This window comes from Oncorhynchus tshawytscha, linkage group LG14 (genome assembly GCF_018296145.1).
Source record: "Oncorhynchus tshawytscha isolate Ot180627B linkage group LG14, Otsh_v2.0, whole genome shotgun sequence".
Lineage (NCBI taxonomy): Eukaryota > Metazoa > Chordata > Actinopteri > Salmoniformes > Salmonidae > Oncorhynchus > Oncorhynchus tshawytscha.
Window position 1 is genome coordinate 24,225,192 of NC_056442.1, and position 16,355 is coordinate 24,241,546.

The 16,355-nt window shown below is 40.9% G+C and overlaps 1 protein-coding gene across 1 annotated transcript in view; it reads right to left on the bottom strand.

The window, feature by feature from the left end:
• Positions 1-5,338: 5,338 nt before the first annotated feature.
• Positions 5,339-16,355, bottom strand: part of LOC112267371 (ankyrin repeat domain-containing protein 13B-like) — a 39,700-nt gene continuing 28,683 nt past the window's right edge. Inside the window, exons 9-15 of the mRNA XM_024445651.2 lie at positions 16,153-16,217; positions 15,583-15,719; positions 10,309-10,466; positions 9,178-9,372; positions 8,740-8,909; positions 8,139-8,215; positions 5,339-7,621 (exon numbers count right to left, since the gene is read on the bottom strand). Of these exons, the coding sequence (XP_024301419.2) occupies positions 7,420-7,621; positions 8,139-8,215; positions 8,740-8,909; positions 9,178-9,372; positions 10,309-10,466; positions 15,583-15,719; positions 16,153-16,217 (1,004 nt within the window). The 3' untranslated portion in view covers positions 5,339-7,419. The remainder of the gene's footprint in view (positions 7,622-8,138; positions 8,216-8,739; positions 8,910-9,177; positions 9,373-10,308; positions 10,467-15,582; positions 15,720-16,152; positions 16,218-16,355) is intronic.

Sequence of the window (16,355 nt, forward strand, 5' to 3'; positions counted from 1 at the left end):
AAAGCCCCACTACACCATCACACCACCTCCTCCATGCTTCACGGTGGGAATCACACATGCAGAGATCATCATCCGTTCACCTACACTGCGTCTCACAAAAAGACACGGCGGTTGGAATCCAAAAATTCCAAAGGACAGATTTCTACCGAATGTCAATTTCTTGTGTTTCTTGGCCCAAGCAAGTTTTCTTATTGGTGTCCTTTAGTAGTGGTTTCTTCGCAGCAATTTGAACATGAAGGCCTGATTCACACACACTCCCCTGAACAGTTGATTTTGATGTGTCTGTTACTTGAACTCTGTGAAGCATTTATTTGGGCTTCAATTTCTGCGGCTGGTAACTAATGAACAGAGGTAACTCTGGGTCTTCCTTTCCTGTGGCGGTCCTCATGAGAGCCAGTTTCATCATAGCACTTGATGGTTTTGCGATTGCACTTGGAGAAACGTTCAATGTTCTTGAAATGTTCCGGATTGACTGACCTTCATGTCTTAAAGTAATGATGGATGTCGTTTCACTTTGCTTATTTGAGCTGTTCTTGCCATAATGTGGACTTGATCTTTTACCAAATAGGGCTATTTTCTGTATTCCGCCCCTACCTTGTCACAACACAACTGATTGGCTAAAACGCATTATGGAAAGAAATTACACAAATTCACTTTTAACAAGGCACACCTGTTAATTGAAATGCATTTCAGGGGACTACCTCGTGAAGCTGGTTGAGTGAATGCCAAGAGTGTGATGTCATCAAAGCAAAGTGTGGCTACTTTTGAAGAATCTCAAATATAAAATGTAATTATTATTTCTTTAACACTGTTTTGGTTACGACATGATTCCATATGTGTTATTTCATAGTTTTGTCTTCACTATTATTCTACAATGTGGAAAATAGTAGAAATAAAGAAAACCCCTTGAATGAGTAGGTCACTTTTGACTAGTACTGTAAATGTTCAGTTCACATATAATTTTAAAATGTGGATTAAGGAGTCTGTAATATAATATACTTGTCAAACACGAATGTAGACATTAATAAATGCATTTCTATAGATTCCAAAATATTTTACAATGCAGGTGTACCTAAATGGCGGCACCTGTGTGTAATCTAGGATTAATACTTATCATTGGTATCAGCTGACTGCAGGGATACAGTTTGTGTTCATTTTGTTAACAGGTAAGTTGACTGAAAACCCATTCTCATTTAGAGCAACAACCTAGGGAATAGTTACAGGAATGAGCCAGTTGGAAGCTGGGGTTGATTAGGTGGCCATGATTGTCAGATTGGGAATTTAGCCAGGACAACAGGGTTAACACCCCTACAATAAGTGCCATGGGATCTTTAGTGACCATAGAGGGTCAGAAGGACACCCGTTTAACATCACATCTGAAAGACAGCAGCCTATGATGGGCAATGTTCCCAATCACTGCTGTGGGATATGGTTTTTTTTAGAGAAAAGAGTGCCTCATATTGGTCATCCAATACCACTTCAAGCAGCATCTGGTCTCTCATCCAGGGACCAAACCTGCTTAGTTTCAGAGGAAAGTCAGCAGTGGGATGCAGGGTGGTATGCCGCTGGCACGAAGTACAGTATATTCAGAGATCAGCCAAGGTACTGGGTTGTCATAAACTGCAGTGAAGATTGCGCTGGTTTATACATGTTATTGTATTTCCTGTTCCATGATGGCATCTGGAGTAATTCTTAATACTTTTTCTTATCGTATAACTTTAACAGAATGTTTAAGTTAGACACTGGTTTGGTGCCGGAGATAAGTCATCTGATGTTAAAAAGCTGTGCATTTGTCCTTTAATGAAAGAAACGGGAATACCACCGATGTTTTGTTTTTATTGACTTCCATACATACGCCACATTGTTTCATTACCTCTAGCTCCAACTTTGTGAAAACCAGCCACTTAAAATAATAATAATCTGGCAAGCTAAACAATAAATAGGAGTATGAACCAGACTCCTAACTTGTGCTGATGTTCTAGTACTATTTAATTTTTTTTGTACTAAACCCCACCCCCCCCTCCAGAGTTTGGCTCAGGTCAGAAATGAAAACCCACACACGTGTAGGCTATGCTGGAATGTCATACAAATACCGCAACTCCACACAGACAAACACATCACAACTCCATTCATATCAGATACAGATGCTTTTTCATTAGAATTTCAAACTCACAAAGCTCACCATGAAACGCGTCTCCACCAGTCCCCATGTGTCATCTCTATTCTCTCCATATCTCACCTCTCCCTTGATAACAGAAACCTACAATATCTGTGCTCCCTGTAATAACCTCCATGAAAAAAGATGGATCTACACTGAACACAAATATAAATGCACCATGTAAAGTGTTTGGTGCCATCTGTTCAAATGAAAGATCCCAGAAATGTTCCATTTGCTCAATTTTTTTTTTTTTTTGTACATCTGTTAGTGAGCATTTCTCCAAGATAATCCATCCACCTGACAGGTGTGGCATATCAAGAAGCTGACTAAACAGCATGATCATTACACCGGTGCACCTTGTGCTGGGGACAATAAAAGGCCACTCTAAAATGTGCAGTTTTGTGACACATATGTCACAAGTTTTGAGGGAGCTTGCAATTGACATGCTGACTGGAGGAATGTCCACCAGATAACTTGCCAGAGAATTGAATGTTAATTTCACTACCATAAGCTTCCTTCAACGTCGTTTTAGAACATTTAGCAGTACGTCCAACCGGCCTCACAACCGCTGACCACATGTAACCACGCCAGTCCAGGACCTCCACATCCGGTTTCTTCACCTGCGGGATCGTCTGAGACCAACCACCAGGTCAGCTGATGAAACTGGGTTTGCACAACTGAAGAATTTCTGCTTAAACTGTCAGAAACTGTCTCGTGGAAGCTCACCTGCATGCTCGTCGTCCTCTCAAGGGTCTTGACCTGACTGCAGTTCGAGGTTGTAACTGACTTCAGTAGGCAAATGCTCACCTTCGATGGCCACTGGCATGCTGGAGAAGTGTGCTCTTCACGGATGAATCCCGGTTTCAACAGTACCGGGCAGGTGGAAGTGTATGGCGTTGTGTTGACGAGCGGTTTGCTGATGTCAATGTTGTGAACAGAGTGCCCCATGGTGGCGGTGAGGTTATGGTTTGGGCAGGCATAAGCTACAGACAACGAACACAATTGCATTTTATCCGAATGCACAGAGATGCCATGACGAGATCCTGAGGCCAATTGTCATGCCATTCATCTGCCGCCATAACCTCACGTTGCAGCCTGATAATGCACGGCCCCATGTCGCAAGGATCTGTACACAATTCCTGGAAGCTGAAAATGTCCCAGTTCTTCCATGGCCTGCATACTCACCAGACATGTCACCCATTGAGCATGTTTGGGATGCTCTGGATCGACGTATACGATATCCAGCAACTTCGCACAGCCATTGAAGAGGAGTGGGACAACATTCTACAGGCCACAATAAACAGCTTGATCAACTCTATGCAAAGGAGATGTGTCCTGCTGCATGAGGCAAATGGTGGCCACACCAAATACTGACTGGTTTTCTGATCCCCTCCCCTACTTTTATGTTAAGGTATCTGTGAGCATCAGATGCATATCAGTATTCCCAATCATGTGAAATCCATAGATTAGGGCCTAATGCATATATTTCAATTAACTGATTTCCTTATATGAACTGTAACTAAGTAAAATGTTTGAAATTGTTGCATGTGCATTTATGTTTTTCTTCAGTATATATTCATTTATGTGAAGCCATATAGTTTGGCTTCACATAAAAGGTTATTTCAGCCCCTACGGAGTCCAAAGGGAGAGCAACAGCAGCTGCATGATGGCCGTACACATTGAAAGGTTTAGGATGCTGTAACTGTTTAGGATGCTGTAACTGTGAGCAGACTAGCTGCCAACGAACCAGTCTCCTGTCATAGGGTTATCATATTAACAATAACTTCTGACGTTGTGTTATCATATTAGCATGAACTCCTGTCATAAGGGTTAACATATTAACAATAACTCCTAACATTGTGTTATCATATTAACATTAACTTCTGACATTGTGTTATCATATTAACATTAACTCCTGTCATATTAGCATGAACTCCTGTCATAGTGTTATCATATCAACATTAACTCCTGTCATAGTGTTATCATATTAACATGAACTACTGTCATAGTGTTATCATATCAACATTAACTTCTGTCATAGTGTTATCATATTAACATGAACTACTGTCATAGTGTTATCATATTAACATGAACTCTATAGGGTTAACATATTTACATGAACTCCTATCATAGTGTTATCATATTAACATTAACTCTAGGGTTAACATATTTACATTCTCCTGTCATAGTGTTATCATATCACCATGAACTCCTGTCATAGTGTTATCATATTAACATGAACTCTATAGGGTTAACATATTAACATTATCTCTATGGTGTTATTATATTAATACTAACTCCTGTCATAGTGTTATCATATTAACATTAACTCATGTCATAGTGTTATTATATTAACATTAACTCCTGTCATAGTGTTATCATATTAACATGAACTCCTGTCATAGTGTTATCATATTAACATGAACTACTGTCATAGTGTTATCATATTAACATTAACTCCTGTCATAGGGTTAACACATTAACATATTAACATGAACTACTGTCATAGTGTTATCATATTAACATGAACTCGTATCATATTAGCATTAACTCCTGTCATAGTGTTATCATATTAACATGAATTCCTGTCATAGTGTTATCATATTAACATGAACTCCTGTCATAGTGTTATCATATTAACATGAACTACTGTCATAGTGTTATCATATTAACATGAACTCGTATCATATTAGCATGAACTTCTGTCATAGTGTTATCACATTAACATATTAACATGAACTACTGTCATAGTGTTATCAGATTAACATGAACTCCTGTCACTGTGTTATCATATTAACATGAACTCCTATCATATTAACATGAACTCCTGACATAGTGTTATCCTATTAACATGAACTCCTGTCATAGTGTTATCATATTAACATTAACTCCTGTCATAGGGTTATCATATTAACATGAACTCCTGTCATAGTGTTATCATATTAACATGAACTCCTGTCATAGGGTTATCATATTAACATGAACTCCTGTCATAGTGTTAACATATTAACATGAACTCCTGTCATAGGGTTATCATATTAACATGAACTCCTGTCATAGTGTTATCATATTAACATGAACTCCTGTCATAGTGTTATCATATTAACATGAACTACTGTCATAGTGTTATCATATTAACATATATCATAACATGAACTCCTGTCATAGTGTTTCACATTAACATATTAACATGAACTACTGTCATAGTGTTATCAGATTAACATGAACTCCTGTCACTGTGTTATCATATTAACATGAACTCCTATCATATTAACATGAACTCCTGACATAGTGTTATCCTATTAACATGAACTCCTGTCATAGTGTTATCATATTAACATTAACTCCTGTCATAGGGTTATCATATTAACATGAACTCCTGTCATAGTGTTATCACATTAACATATAAACATGAACTCCTGTCATAGTGTTAACATATTAACTTTAACTCCTGTCATAGTGTTATCATATTAACATGAACTCCTGTCATAGTGTTATCACATTCACATATTAACATTAACTCTATAGGGTTAACCTATTAACATTATCTCTATAGTGTTATTATATTAATACTAACTCCTGTCATAGTGTTAACATATTAACATTAACTCCTGTCATAGTGTTATCATATTAACATGAACTCCTGTCATAGTGTTATCATATTAACATGAACTCCTGTCATAGTGTTATCATATTAACATGAACTACTGTCATAGTGTTATCATATTAACATGAACTCGTATCATATTAGCATTAACTCCTGCCATAGTGTTATCATATTAACATGAATTCCTGTCATAGTGTTATCATATTAACATGAACTCCTGTCATAGTGTTATCATATTAACATGAACTACTGTCATAGTGTTATCATATTAACATGAACTCGTATCATATTAGCATTAACTCCTGCCATAGTGTTATCATATTAACATGAACTCCTGTCATAGTGTTATCATATTAACATGAACTCCTGTCATAGTGTTAACATATTAACATATTAACATGAACTACTGTCATAGTGTTATCATATTAACATGAACTCGTATCATATTAGCATTAACTCCTGCCATAGTGTTATCATATTAACATGAACTCCTGTCATAGTGTTAACATATTAACATATTAACATGAACTACTGTCATAGTGTTATCATATTAACATGAACTCGTATCATATTAGCATTAACTCCTGTCATAGTGTTATCACATTAACATGAACTACTGTCATAGTGTTATCATATTAACATGAACTACTGTCATAGTGTTATCATATTAACATGAACTCCTGTCATAGTGTTATCATATTAACATGAACTACTGTCATAGTGTTATCATATTAACATGAACTCCTGTCATAGTGTTATCATGTTAACATGAACTCCTGTCATAGTGTTATCATATTAACATGAACTCCTGTCATAGGGTTATCATATTAACATTAACTCCTGTCATAGTGTTATCATATTAACATTAACTCCTGTCATAGTGTTATCATATTAACATGAACTCTATAGGGTTATTATTCTATTTCTCTACTTATTAGAACCTTTAACAGTCATCAAGTGTCCATCCACAGTCTAATTACAGTACTTTCAATTTTGTGCAAATCAGGGGGTGGGGGGGGATGTAGCAATCTATTAAAAATGAGGAAGAAACAGAGTATTTCAACATCCCACCCCACTTGACCCAACTGACACTCACACAGAGGGCAGTATTCACCAGGGCACACTATAGCAGAATGATTTGCAACGGTAAACAAAAACAAGTGTTTCTATTGGACAATTTCAGGTAGTCCATCCCTGTTTCATTACATTTTCTTTCATTGGTGCCTAATGAATAAGACCCAGGTCTGTGAAGTGGACACAAACCCTATACCCCAATCACAGGACCATTTATTAAAGAGTGGCCTTCACAAACACAATTTGTATTACCGTAGCACCACTGATGTGGTCGGTCAATGTAGCATTCCATTAAAAGTGTTTCTTCTTGTTTCTTGTTGTAAACTTGCACTGACGGCGAGTGCAGAGTGGCACCAGAGAGTAGTGAGTCTGTACTGTAGCTGTATCAGCACTGTAGAGCCCTGTTGTGCCACACAGACAGGCTCTTATTGAAGGAGCGCAGTGGGAAAGGGGATATGGGATGGTCGGAGGAGGAGCAAGGCTGTCACAGCCAGGAGTAGAGTGAACTTCTTGACTACCCTCTCTGGACCACCCTCCTCCTCTCCCATACCTCCTAGAGCCCATCTGGCCAATCAGGCCCTCATTTCTCCAAGAGTGACAGTTGGATGATCCGCTGCAGCTCCTCCTCCTCTTGCCGTCGCCGTAGCTCGGCCTCTGCCTGCTCCCGCGCCGACATTTCCATTGCCAGACGGAGCTGCTGGTCGTAGCTGCAGGTTGTGTGGGGCTTCTTGGTGGGCGTGTTACAGAGGCTGGCTGGAGGGCAAGGCCTGTGCTGGGGAGTCCTGGAGGAAGAGTGTGGGTGGGTGGGTTGGAGACAATGAGGTTGGAAACCTGGTTATTGTGTAAGGAGAATAGAGGAATTGACAGTGACAGTGGAAAAGGTTGAAAAATATGGTGGACCTAGATTCATTTTGACAGGACATAATTTGAGTAGGAAAGAGGGGTTGTCATGTGTCATGCACACACACACACACACACACACACACACTGAATTGTGCTAGTTTGAGCTTATGTAACATGCAGTGTATTGTTCCCAGAGAGGGCATACAGGAGAGAGGCAGAGTTACTGTATATCAGTGGGGGCCAGTCACTCAGAGTGTATCTACTGTATGAGGTGCAGGGAATGCAGACAAAGACAACAGTGTGTGCATGACTGGGAGTGAGTCAACAGTGACATTGTGTGCTGTGAACGCAGCCAGGAAGCTCCCTGGCCTCCAGTGTGCTGGAGAAGGACGAGCCAAGGCTTTAGCAAACAAAGGCTGAGAAGGGTAGCGAGTCGAGTGCGGAGAAAGTACAGACCTTTGCAGGCGACTGGGGTCACAGGGAAGAGTACGTGTGCTGGGCTTGCTGTTGGTCAGCGCCTCCCAGATAGTCACCTATACACAGACCAGGAAGTCGACAGACAGAGTCAGAGAGATAGTCCAAGTCAACAAGAAGACTCACCAAACTTTCTTGTCATTTCCATGTTTCAATCTCAGTGTTGACACTGGATTATGCCCTAGGATACTGAGTCAGCTGTTTGTCTAGCTAGTGGATTAGGACAGACGTACACAAGTCTTTACAGTGTATATGGAATTTGTAGCTCTTTGCACATCTGTACACACTACTAATACAATGAGCATGTAGTTGATTAACATCCCGAATGAGCCCCCCAAATACAGTATTAATTCAGAGTTAAGGTTACAAGAAAAACATACAATGCTTTATGTTCCACTGAGGAATGAAGAGGACTACCATCATACCATACTTTGTGTTCATTAGGCACCAAGTGGCAGGAAACAAACGAAACATGTAGGGACAACCTGGACGCTCATTTCCATTTTCCTTTGTGTTCTTTAATGGAGACGAGCCAGGTTTTGAGATGGCAGTTATCCCTATGAGGGGCCAGAGTGAGTCTGACCTGGTCGTACTCCGAGCCAGCCTCCAGCAGACTCTGTTGGATGGCAAACTGCAGCAGATCCTCCTCCTCATCACCACGCATGTTGTTGTCCCTCTGGTTGCCTCCCAGCACAGTGTAACCCTGAGGGGGCTCGAACACACATGGGGGGATCTCCCCTCCACGACACGACGCTGCATGGAGGAGAGACACAGGACAGGAGTGATGGGATGTTATGGGTCATTCTTGAATTTTCTTAGATTAAAAGAAAAATAACTTTGTCCTGGTCAAGTCATAAGATTGGGAAACACTCCTGGCCCTAATTGTAGAGTAAATATGGATTGTGTGTGTGGGTGGGTGTGTGTGTGGGTGGGTGGGTGGGTGGGTGTGAGTGTGAATGTGAGTGTGAGTGTGTGAGTGTGTGAGTGTCTGTGTGTATGTGTCCATGTGTGTGTTTCTCACTTGTGGAGCTGGAGCTGGAGACACTAGAAGAGTCACTGCCTGGGGAGGGGGTGTCTGTGTCAGTCCTGGGGCTGCTGTCCTTCTGTCCATCCACCTCCCCCTCCACCCTGCCCGGCCCTGTCACCGACCCCTCCTCACACCCGTTCAGGTTCCCAAAGGTGATCCGGGCATTCAGGATGTGATAGATGGGAATTTCTGAGAAGATGAAGAGATGACAGAGACAGTGACAGAGATGTTTAGGATTTACGATTATCACTGGATTCATAATTAATGTGCAATAGGTGTAAATCTTCCAAACATGTTAAGAGCTCAAATTACCACATTTTGGCATATCCCAATTAACCATATTTGAGGCAGCATCTGAATGAATTTAAGGAGTAGCCAGAATGTCCAACATGGCATAAGGACAGGTGGGTCTGCTTCAGTGGTGGAAAAGGCATTCAATTGTCATACTTGAGTAAAAGTAAAGATACCTTAATAGAAAAATGCTTTAAGTAAAAGTGTAAGTCACCCAGGAAAAAACTACTTGAGTTAAAGTCGAAAAGTATTTGGTTTTAAATATACTTAAGTATCAAAAGTAAATGTCATTCCTAAAATACATTTAAGAGTCAAATGTAAAAGTATAAATCACATTCCTTATATTAACCAAACAAGACAGCACAATTTTCTTTTTAATTTTTTTTTAAAATTGACGAATAGCCAGGGGCACACTCCAACTCTCAGACATCATTTAGAAATTACGCATTTGTGTTTAGCGGATGAGCCAGATCAGAAGCAGTAGGAATGAACCGGGATGTCCTTTTGATAAGTATGTGGATTGGACCACTTTCCTAAACATGTAGGAGTACTTTTGGGTGTCAGGGAAAATGTATGGAGTAAAAGGTACATTATTATCTTTATAAATGTAGTGAAGTAAAAGCAAAAGTTGTCAAAAATGTAAATAGTAAAGTACAGATACCCACAAAAATGAATTAAGTTGTACTTTAAAGTATTTTTACTTAAGTACTTTACACCACTAGTCTACTTTTGATAATCCCCCACTCCCGGTTTCTCTCCACTTTAACTACCATGATGTGCCAGCTCTTTAGGATGCAGACTATCTGGTTACAGGAGTGTACTCTACTCTCTCACCGATCTTGACAGGGAAGCCAGGTGGCAGTCGCAGGGTAATGAAATCCCTGAGCTTGGCGAAGAGAGCATTGGAGATGGCCATGAGGTCAATGATGGGTGCCACCTGCTCCGCTAGGGACAGAGGATGGGCCTCACACAGCCACAGCTTAGCCTTGAACCTGAGGAAACCGGGAAACATGTACAGTGCATTCGGAAAGTATTCAGACCCCCCAGAATTTTCCACATTTTACGTTACAGCCTTATTCAAAAATGTATTAAATACAAACAAATTGCCTCAACAATCTACACCCCATAATGACAAAGCGAAAACAGGTTTTTAGAAATTTGTCGAGGCACAGATCTGGGGAAGGGTACCAAAATATTTCTGCAGCAATTGAAGGTCCCAAAGAATACACTGTCCTCCATCATTCCTAAATGGAAGAAGTTTGGAACCACCAAGATTCTTCCTAGAGCTGGCTGCTCAGCCAAACTGAGCAATCTGGGGAGAAGGGCCTTGGTCAGGGAGGTGACCTGATGGTCCTGATGGTCACTCTGACAAAGCTTTAGAGTTCCTCTGTGGAGATGGGAGAACCTTCCAGAAGGACAACCATCTCTGCAGCACTCCACCAATCAGGACTTTATGGTAGAGGGGCCACTTCTCAGTAAAAAGGCATATGACAGCCCACTTTGAGTTTGCCAAAAGTTTGCCATTGTTTCTCACACGATGAGAAACAATATTCTCTGGTCTGATGAAACCAAGATTGAACACTTTGGCCTGAATGCCAAGCATCACGTCTGGAGGAATCCTGACACCATCCTTACAGTGAAGCATGGTGGTGGCAGCATCATGCTGTGGGGATGTTTTTCAGCAGCAGGGACTGAGAGACTTAGTCAGGATCGAGGCAAAGATGAACGGAGCTAAGTACAGAGAGATCCTTGATGAAAACCTGCTCTAGAGCACTCAGGACCTCAGACTGGGTTCACCTTACAACAGGACAACGACCCCAAGCACACAGCCAAGACAACGCAGGAGTGGCTTCGGGTCAAGTCTCTGAATGTCATTGAGTGGTCCAACCAGTGCCCGGACTTGAACCCGATCAAACATCTCTAGAGAGACCTGAAATTAACTGTGCAGCGACGCTCCACATCGACTCTGACAGAGCTTGAGAGGATCTGCAGAGAAGAATGGGAGAAACTCCCCCAAATACAGGTGTGCCAAGCTTGTAGCGTGATACCCAAAAAGACTCAGTGCTGTAATCGCTACCAAAGGTGCTTCAACAAAGTACTGAGTAAAGTGTCTGAATACTTATGTAAATGTGATATTTCCGTTTTTTTTTTCATTTCATACATTTGAAAACATTTCAAAAAATGTGTTATTGGGTATTATGTGTAGATTGATAAAGGAAAAAAACAATTTCTTCCATTTTAGAATAAGGCTGTATGTAACGTAAAAAATGTAGAAAATGTCAAGGGGTCTGAATATTTTCCGAATGCACTGTGTGTACAGTACCAGTCAAAAGTTTGGACACACCCACTCATTCAATGGTTTGTATTTTCTACATTGTAGAATAATAGTGAAGACATCAAAACTTTGAAATAACACATATGGAATCATTTTGTCACAAAAAAGTGTTAGTGTTAAACAAATCAAAATATATTTTCTATTTAAGAATCTTCTAATTAGACACCTTTTGCCTTGATGACAGTTTTGCACACTCTTGGCATTTTCTCAACCAGCTCCATGAGGAAGTCACCTGGAATGGATTTCAATTGACAGGTGTGCCTTGTTAAAAGTACATTTGTGGAATTTCTTTCCTTCTTAATGCGTTTGAGCCAGTCAGTTGTGTTGTGACAAGGTAAGGGTGGTATACAGAGATATCCCTATTTGGTAAAAAACCAAGTCCATATTATGGCAAGAACATCTAAAATAAGCAAAGAGAAACGAAGGTCAGTCAATCCGAAAAATGTCAAGAACTTTCTTCAAGTGCAGTTGCAAAAACCATCAGGCTCTATGATGAAACTGGCTCTCATGAGGACAGCCACAGGAAAGGAAGACCCAGAGTTACCTCTGTTGCAGAGGATAAGTTCATTAGAGTTACCAGCCTAAGAAATTGCAGCCCAAATAAATGCTTCACAGAGTTCAAGTAATAGACACATCTCAACATCAACTGTTCAGAGGAGACGGTGTGAATCAGGCCTTCATGGTCGAATTGCTGCAAAGAAACCACTACTAAAGGACACCAATAAGAAAAAGCGACTTGCTTGGACCAAGAAACACGAGCAGTGGACATTAGACCGGTGGAAATCTATCCTTTGGTCTGATAAGTCCACATTTTAGATTTTTGGTTCCAACCGGCGTGTCTTTGTGAGACTCAGAGTAGGTGAACGGATGATCTCCGCATGTGTGATTCCCACCATGAAGCATGGAGGAGGTGTGATGGTGTGGAGGTGCTTTGCTGCTGACACTGTCAGTGATTTATTTAGAATTCAAGGCACACTTAACCAGCATGGCTACCACAGCATTCTGCAGTGATACTCCATCGCATCTGGTTTGCGCTTAGTGGGACTATCATTTGTTTTTCAACAGGACAATGACCCAACACCTCTCGGCTGTGTAAGGGCCTTTGACCAAGAAGGAGAGTGATGGAATGCTGCATCAGATAACCTGGCCTCCATAATCACCCGACCTCAATCCAATTGAGATGGTTTGGGATGAATTGGACTGCAGAGTGAAGGAAAGCAGCCAACAAGTGCTCAACATATTTGGGAACTCCTTCAAAGACTGTTGGAAAAGTATTCCAGGTGAAGCTGGTTGAGAGAATACCAAGAGCGTGCAAAGCTGTCATTAAGGCAAAGGGGGGCTACTGTACATTTTGATTTGTTTAACACTTTTTTGGTTACTACATGTTTCCATATGTGTTATTTCATAGTTTTGATATCTTCACTATTATTCTACGTAGAAAAATAAACAATGTATGTAGAAAAATAAACAAAAACCCTTGAATGACTAGGTGTGTCCAAACTTTTGACTGGATATACTACCATTCAAAAGTTTGGGGTCACTTAGAAATGTCCTTGTTTTCCATGAAAACATACATGAAATTAGTTGAAAAATGAATAGGAAATATAACCTTGACAAGGTTATAAATAATGATTTTTAATTGAAATAATAATTTTGTCCTTCAAACTTTGCTTTCGTCAAAGAATCCTCAATTTGCAGCAATTACAGCCATGCAGATCATTGGCATTCTAGTTGTCAATTTGTTGAGGTAATCTGAAGAGATGTCACCCCATGCTTCCTGAAGCACCTCCCACAAGTTGGATTGGCTTGATGGGCACTTTTTATGTACCATACGATCAAGCTGCTCCCACAACAGCTCAATAGATTTGAGAGCCGGTGGCTGTGCTGGCCACTCCATTATAGACAGAATACCAGCTGACTGCTTCTTCCCTAAATAGTTCTTGCATAGTTTGGAGCTGTGTTTTGGGTCATTGTCCTGTTGTAAGAGGAAATTGGCTCCAATTAAGCGGCGTCCACAGGGTATGGCGTGGTGTTGCAAAATTAAGTAATAGCCTTTCTTCTTCGAGATCCCTTTTACCCTGTACAAATCTCCCACTTTACCGCCACCAAAACACTCCCAGACCATCACCTTGCCTCCAGCATGCTTGACAGATGGCGTCAATCATTCTTCCAGCATCTTAATTTTTTTTCTGCGTCTCACGAATGTTCTTCTTTGTGATCCGAACAGCTCAAACTTAGATTCATCTGTCCATAACACTTTTTTCCAACCTTCCTCTGTCCAGTGTCTTCGTTCTTTTGCCCATCTTAATCTTTTATTTTTATTGGCTAGTCTGAGATATGGCTTTTACTTTGCAACTCTGCCTAGAAGACCAGCATCCCAGAGTCGCTTCTTCACTGTTAACGTTGAGACTGGTGTTTTGCGGGTACTATTTAATGAAGCTGCCAGTTGAGGACTTGTGAAGCATCTGTTTCTTAAACTAGACACTCTAATGTACTTGTCCTCTTGCTCAGGTGTGCACCGGGGCCTCCCACTCATCTTTCTATTCTGGTTAGGGCCAGTTTGCGCTGTTCTGTGAAGGGACTAGTACACAGCGTTGTACGAGATCTTCAGTTTCTTGGCAATTTCTGGCATGGAATAGCCTTCATTTCTCAGAACAAGAATAGACTGACGAGTTTCAGAAGAAAGGTCTTTGTTTCTGGCCATTTTGAGCCTGTAATCGAACCCACAAATGCTGAATCTCCAGATACTCAACTAGTCTAAAGAAGGACAGTTTTATTGCTTCTTTAATCAGCACAACAGTTTTCAGCTGCGCTAACATAATCGCAAAAGGGTTTTCTAATGATCAATTAGCCTTTTAAAATGATAAACTTGGATTTGCTAACACAACGTGCAATTGGAACACAGGAGTGATGGTTGCTGATAATGGGCCTCTGTACGGCTATGTAGATATTCCCTTAAAAATCAGCCGTTTCCAGCTACAATAGTCGTTTACAACATTAACAATGTCTACACTGTATTTCTGATCAATTTGATGTTATTTTAATGGACAAAAAAAAGTGCTTTTCTTTCAAAAACAAGGACATTGTGACCCCAACTTTTTGAATGGTAGTGTGCATATTATACAATACTCCTGACTCTTGTTTAGTTGGTCTCACCGTAGCAAATTGTTTGGAAACATAAAATGAAGGAACGTGTCCCACAGAAAGAGTCTTTGTTGGTCATGCAGGCATATTGAAAGACTGTGAGAGACTGGAACTCTAGTTCTATCTCATCCTAGAGCATTGATCACATCTTGTCATTTGTTGCACTGGTTTCTGTTCAGACCAATCAATGTTTATGTTCAACTGATGAGATCATGTACTTGCAGCCTAGTGATCGGGCTGGGACACCATCTCACTGTTGTCTTGTCACAATCTATCCAATAACCAGCAGAATTCTAAATGGCCATTGATGTGATCTCAATTTTCATAGTAATTGATCAGATCACACAGCCTACATACTGTAGATTGGATAGAAAGAAAACATGTACATGCATGGGACAGAGCCAAACCACTTGACAGGACCAGAGACCTACTGTAGACTGCATCCAAAATTGCACCCTATTCCCTACATAATGCATTACTTTGGGCCCTGGTTAAATTAAATGCACTATAAAGGGAATAGGTTGCCATTTGGGATCCAGACATGTTGTATGGTTCTGGATAGGGCTATTATAGCCAAGGGCCCCAGGCATAGAGGGTGTTATACGGGCTGGGATGGCTGTCGCTGTCACCTCTGAGTCTTGGTGGTGAGTTGACAGGGGTGGCCAATATCCCGGGTGCCCAGGGGCAGGTTGGGATTGAAGTACTCCTCGGCTGTCAGGGCTGTGGGGTTGGTCACGGCAGGACATGACATCTGAGTCACTAGGGCCTGTTGAGAGAAGGGGAGGGAGGGGGATGGGGAGAGAGGAGAGAGAGAGGGAGGGAGATATAGAGTAAGAGAGACAGAGTGAAAGAGATTGAGACAGAGTGAAAGAGATCGAGAGAGAAAGAGAGAGAGGGATAAAAGGAGGGGGGGTTAAGAGAGAGAAAGAAAGAGAGGGAGAGGATGAGAGAGGGGGATAAAGATTGTTCAAAGACAATTCAAATGGTGATCAATATTTGAGAGAGAAGAGATGCCCAGAGACCTCTTTACTCATGTCAAAATTGACAGCCACTCTGGCTATAAGGTAAAATCCCTATACAATGATGAGGATGAGGATGATGATTAGGATTGATGATGGTGATGAGGAGGATGAGGATGATGAGGAGGATCATGGTTTGGATAAATGATGATGATGATAATGATGACTATGACCACTAACCCCATTGTTGGGCCCCATGTGTTGCTCGGCGATCCCTAGGAAGTTTTGCAGGGGCGTCTTACCGACTGAGAAAAAGGTCACATCAGTGGAACATTCATGAGAGGAACTCAGAACAAGTCTGTGACCATAGAAATAGGGTTAGTAGAACCTACCTGGTAGTGGGAGTGGGAATCTCTGTTCTACCAATACTATTTCTATGTCTG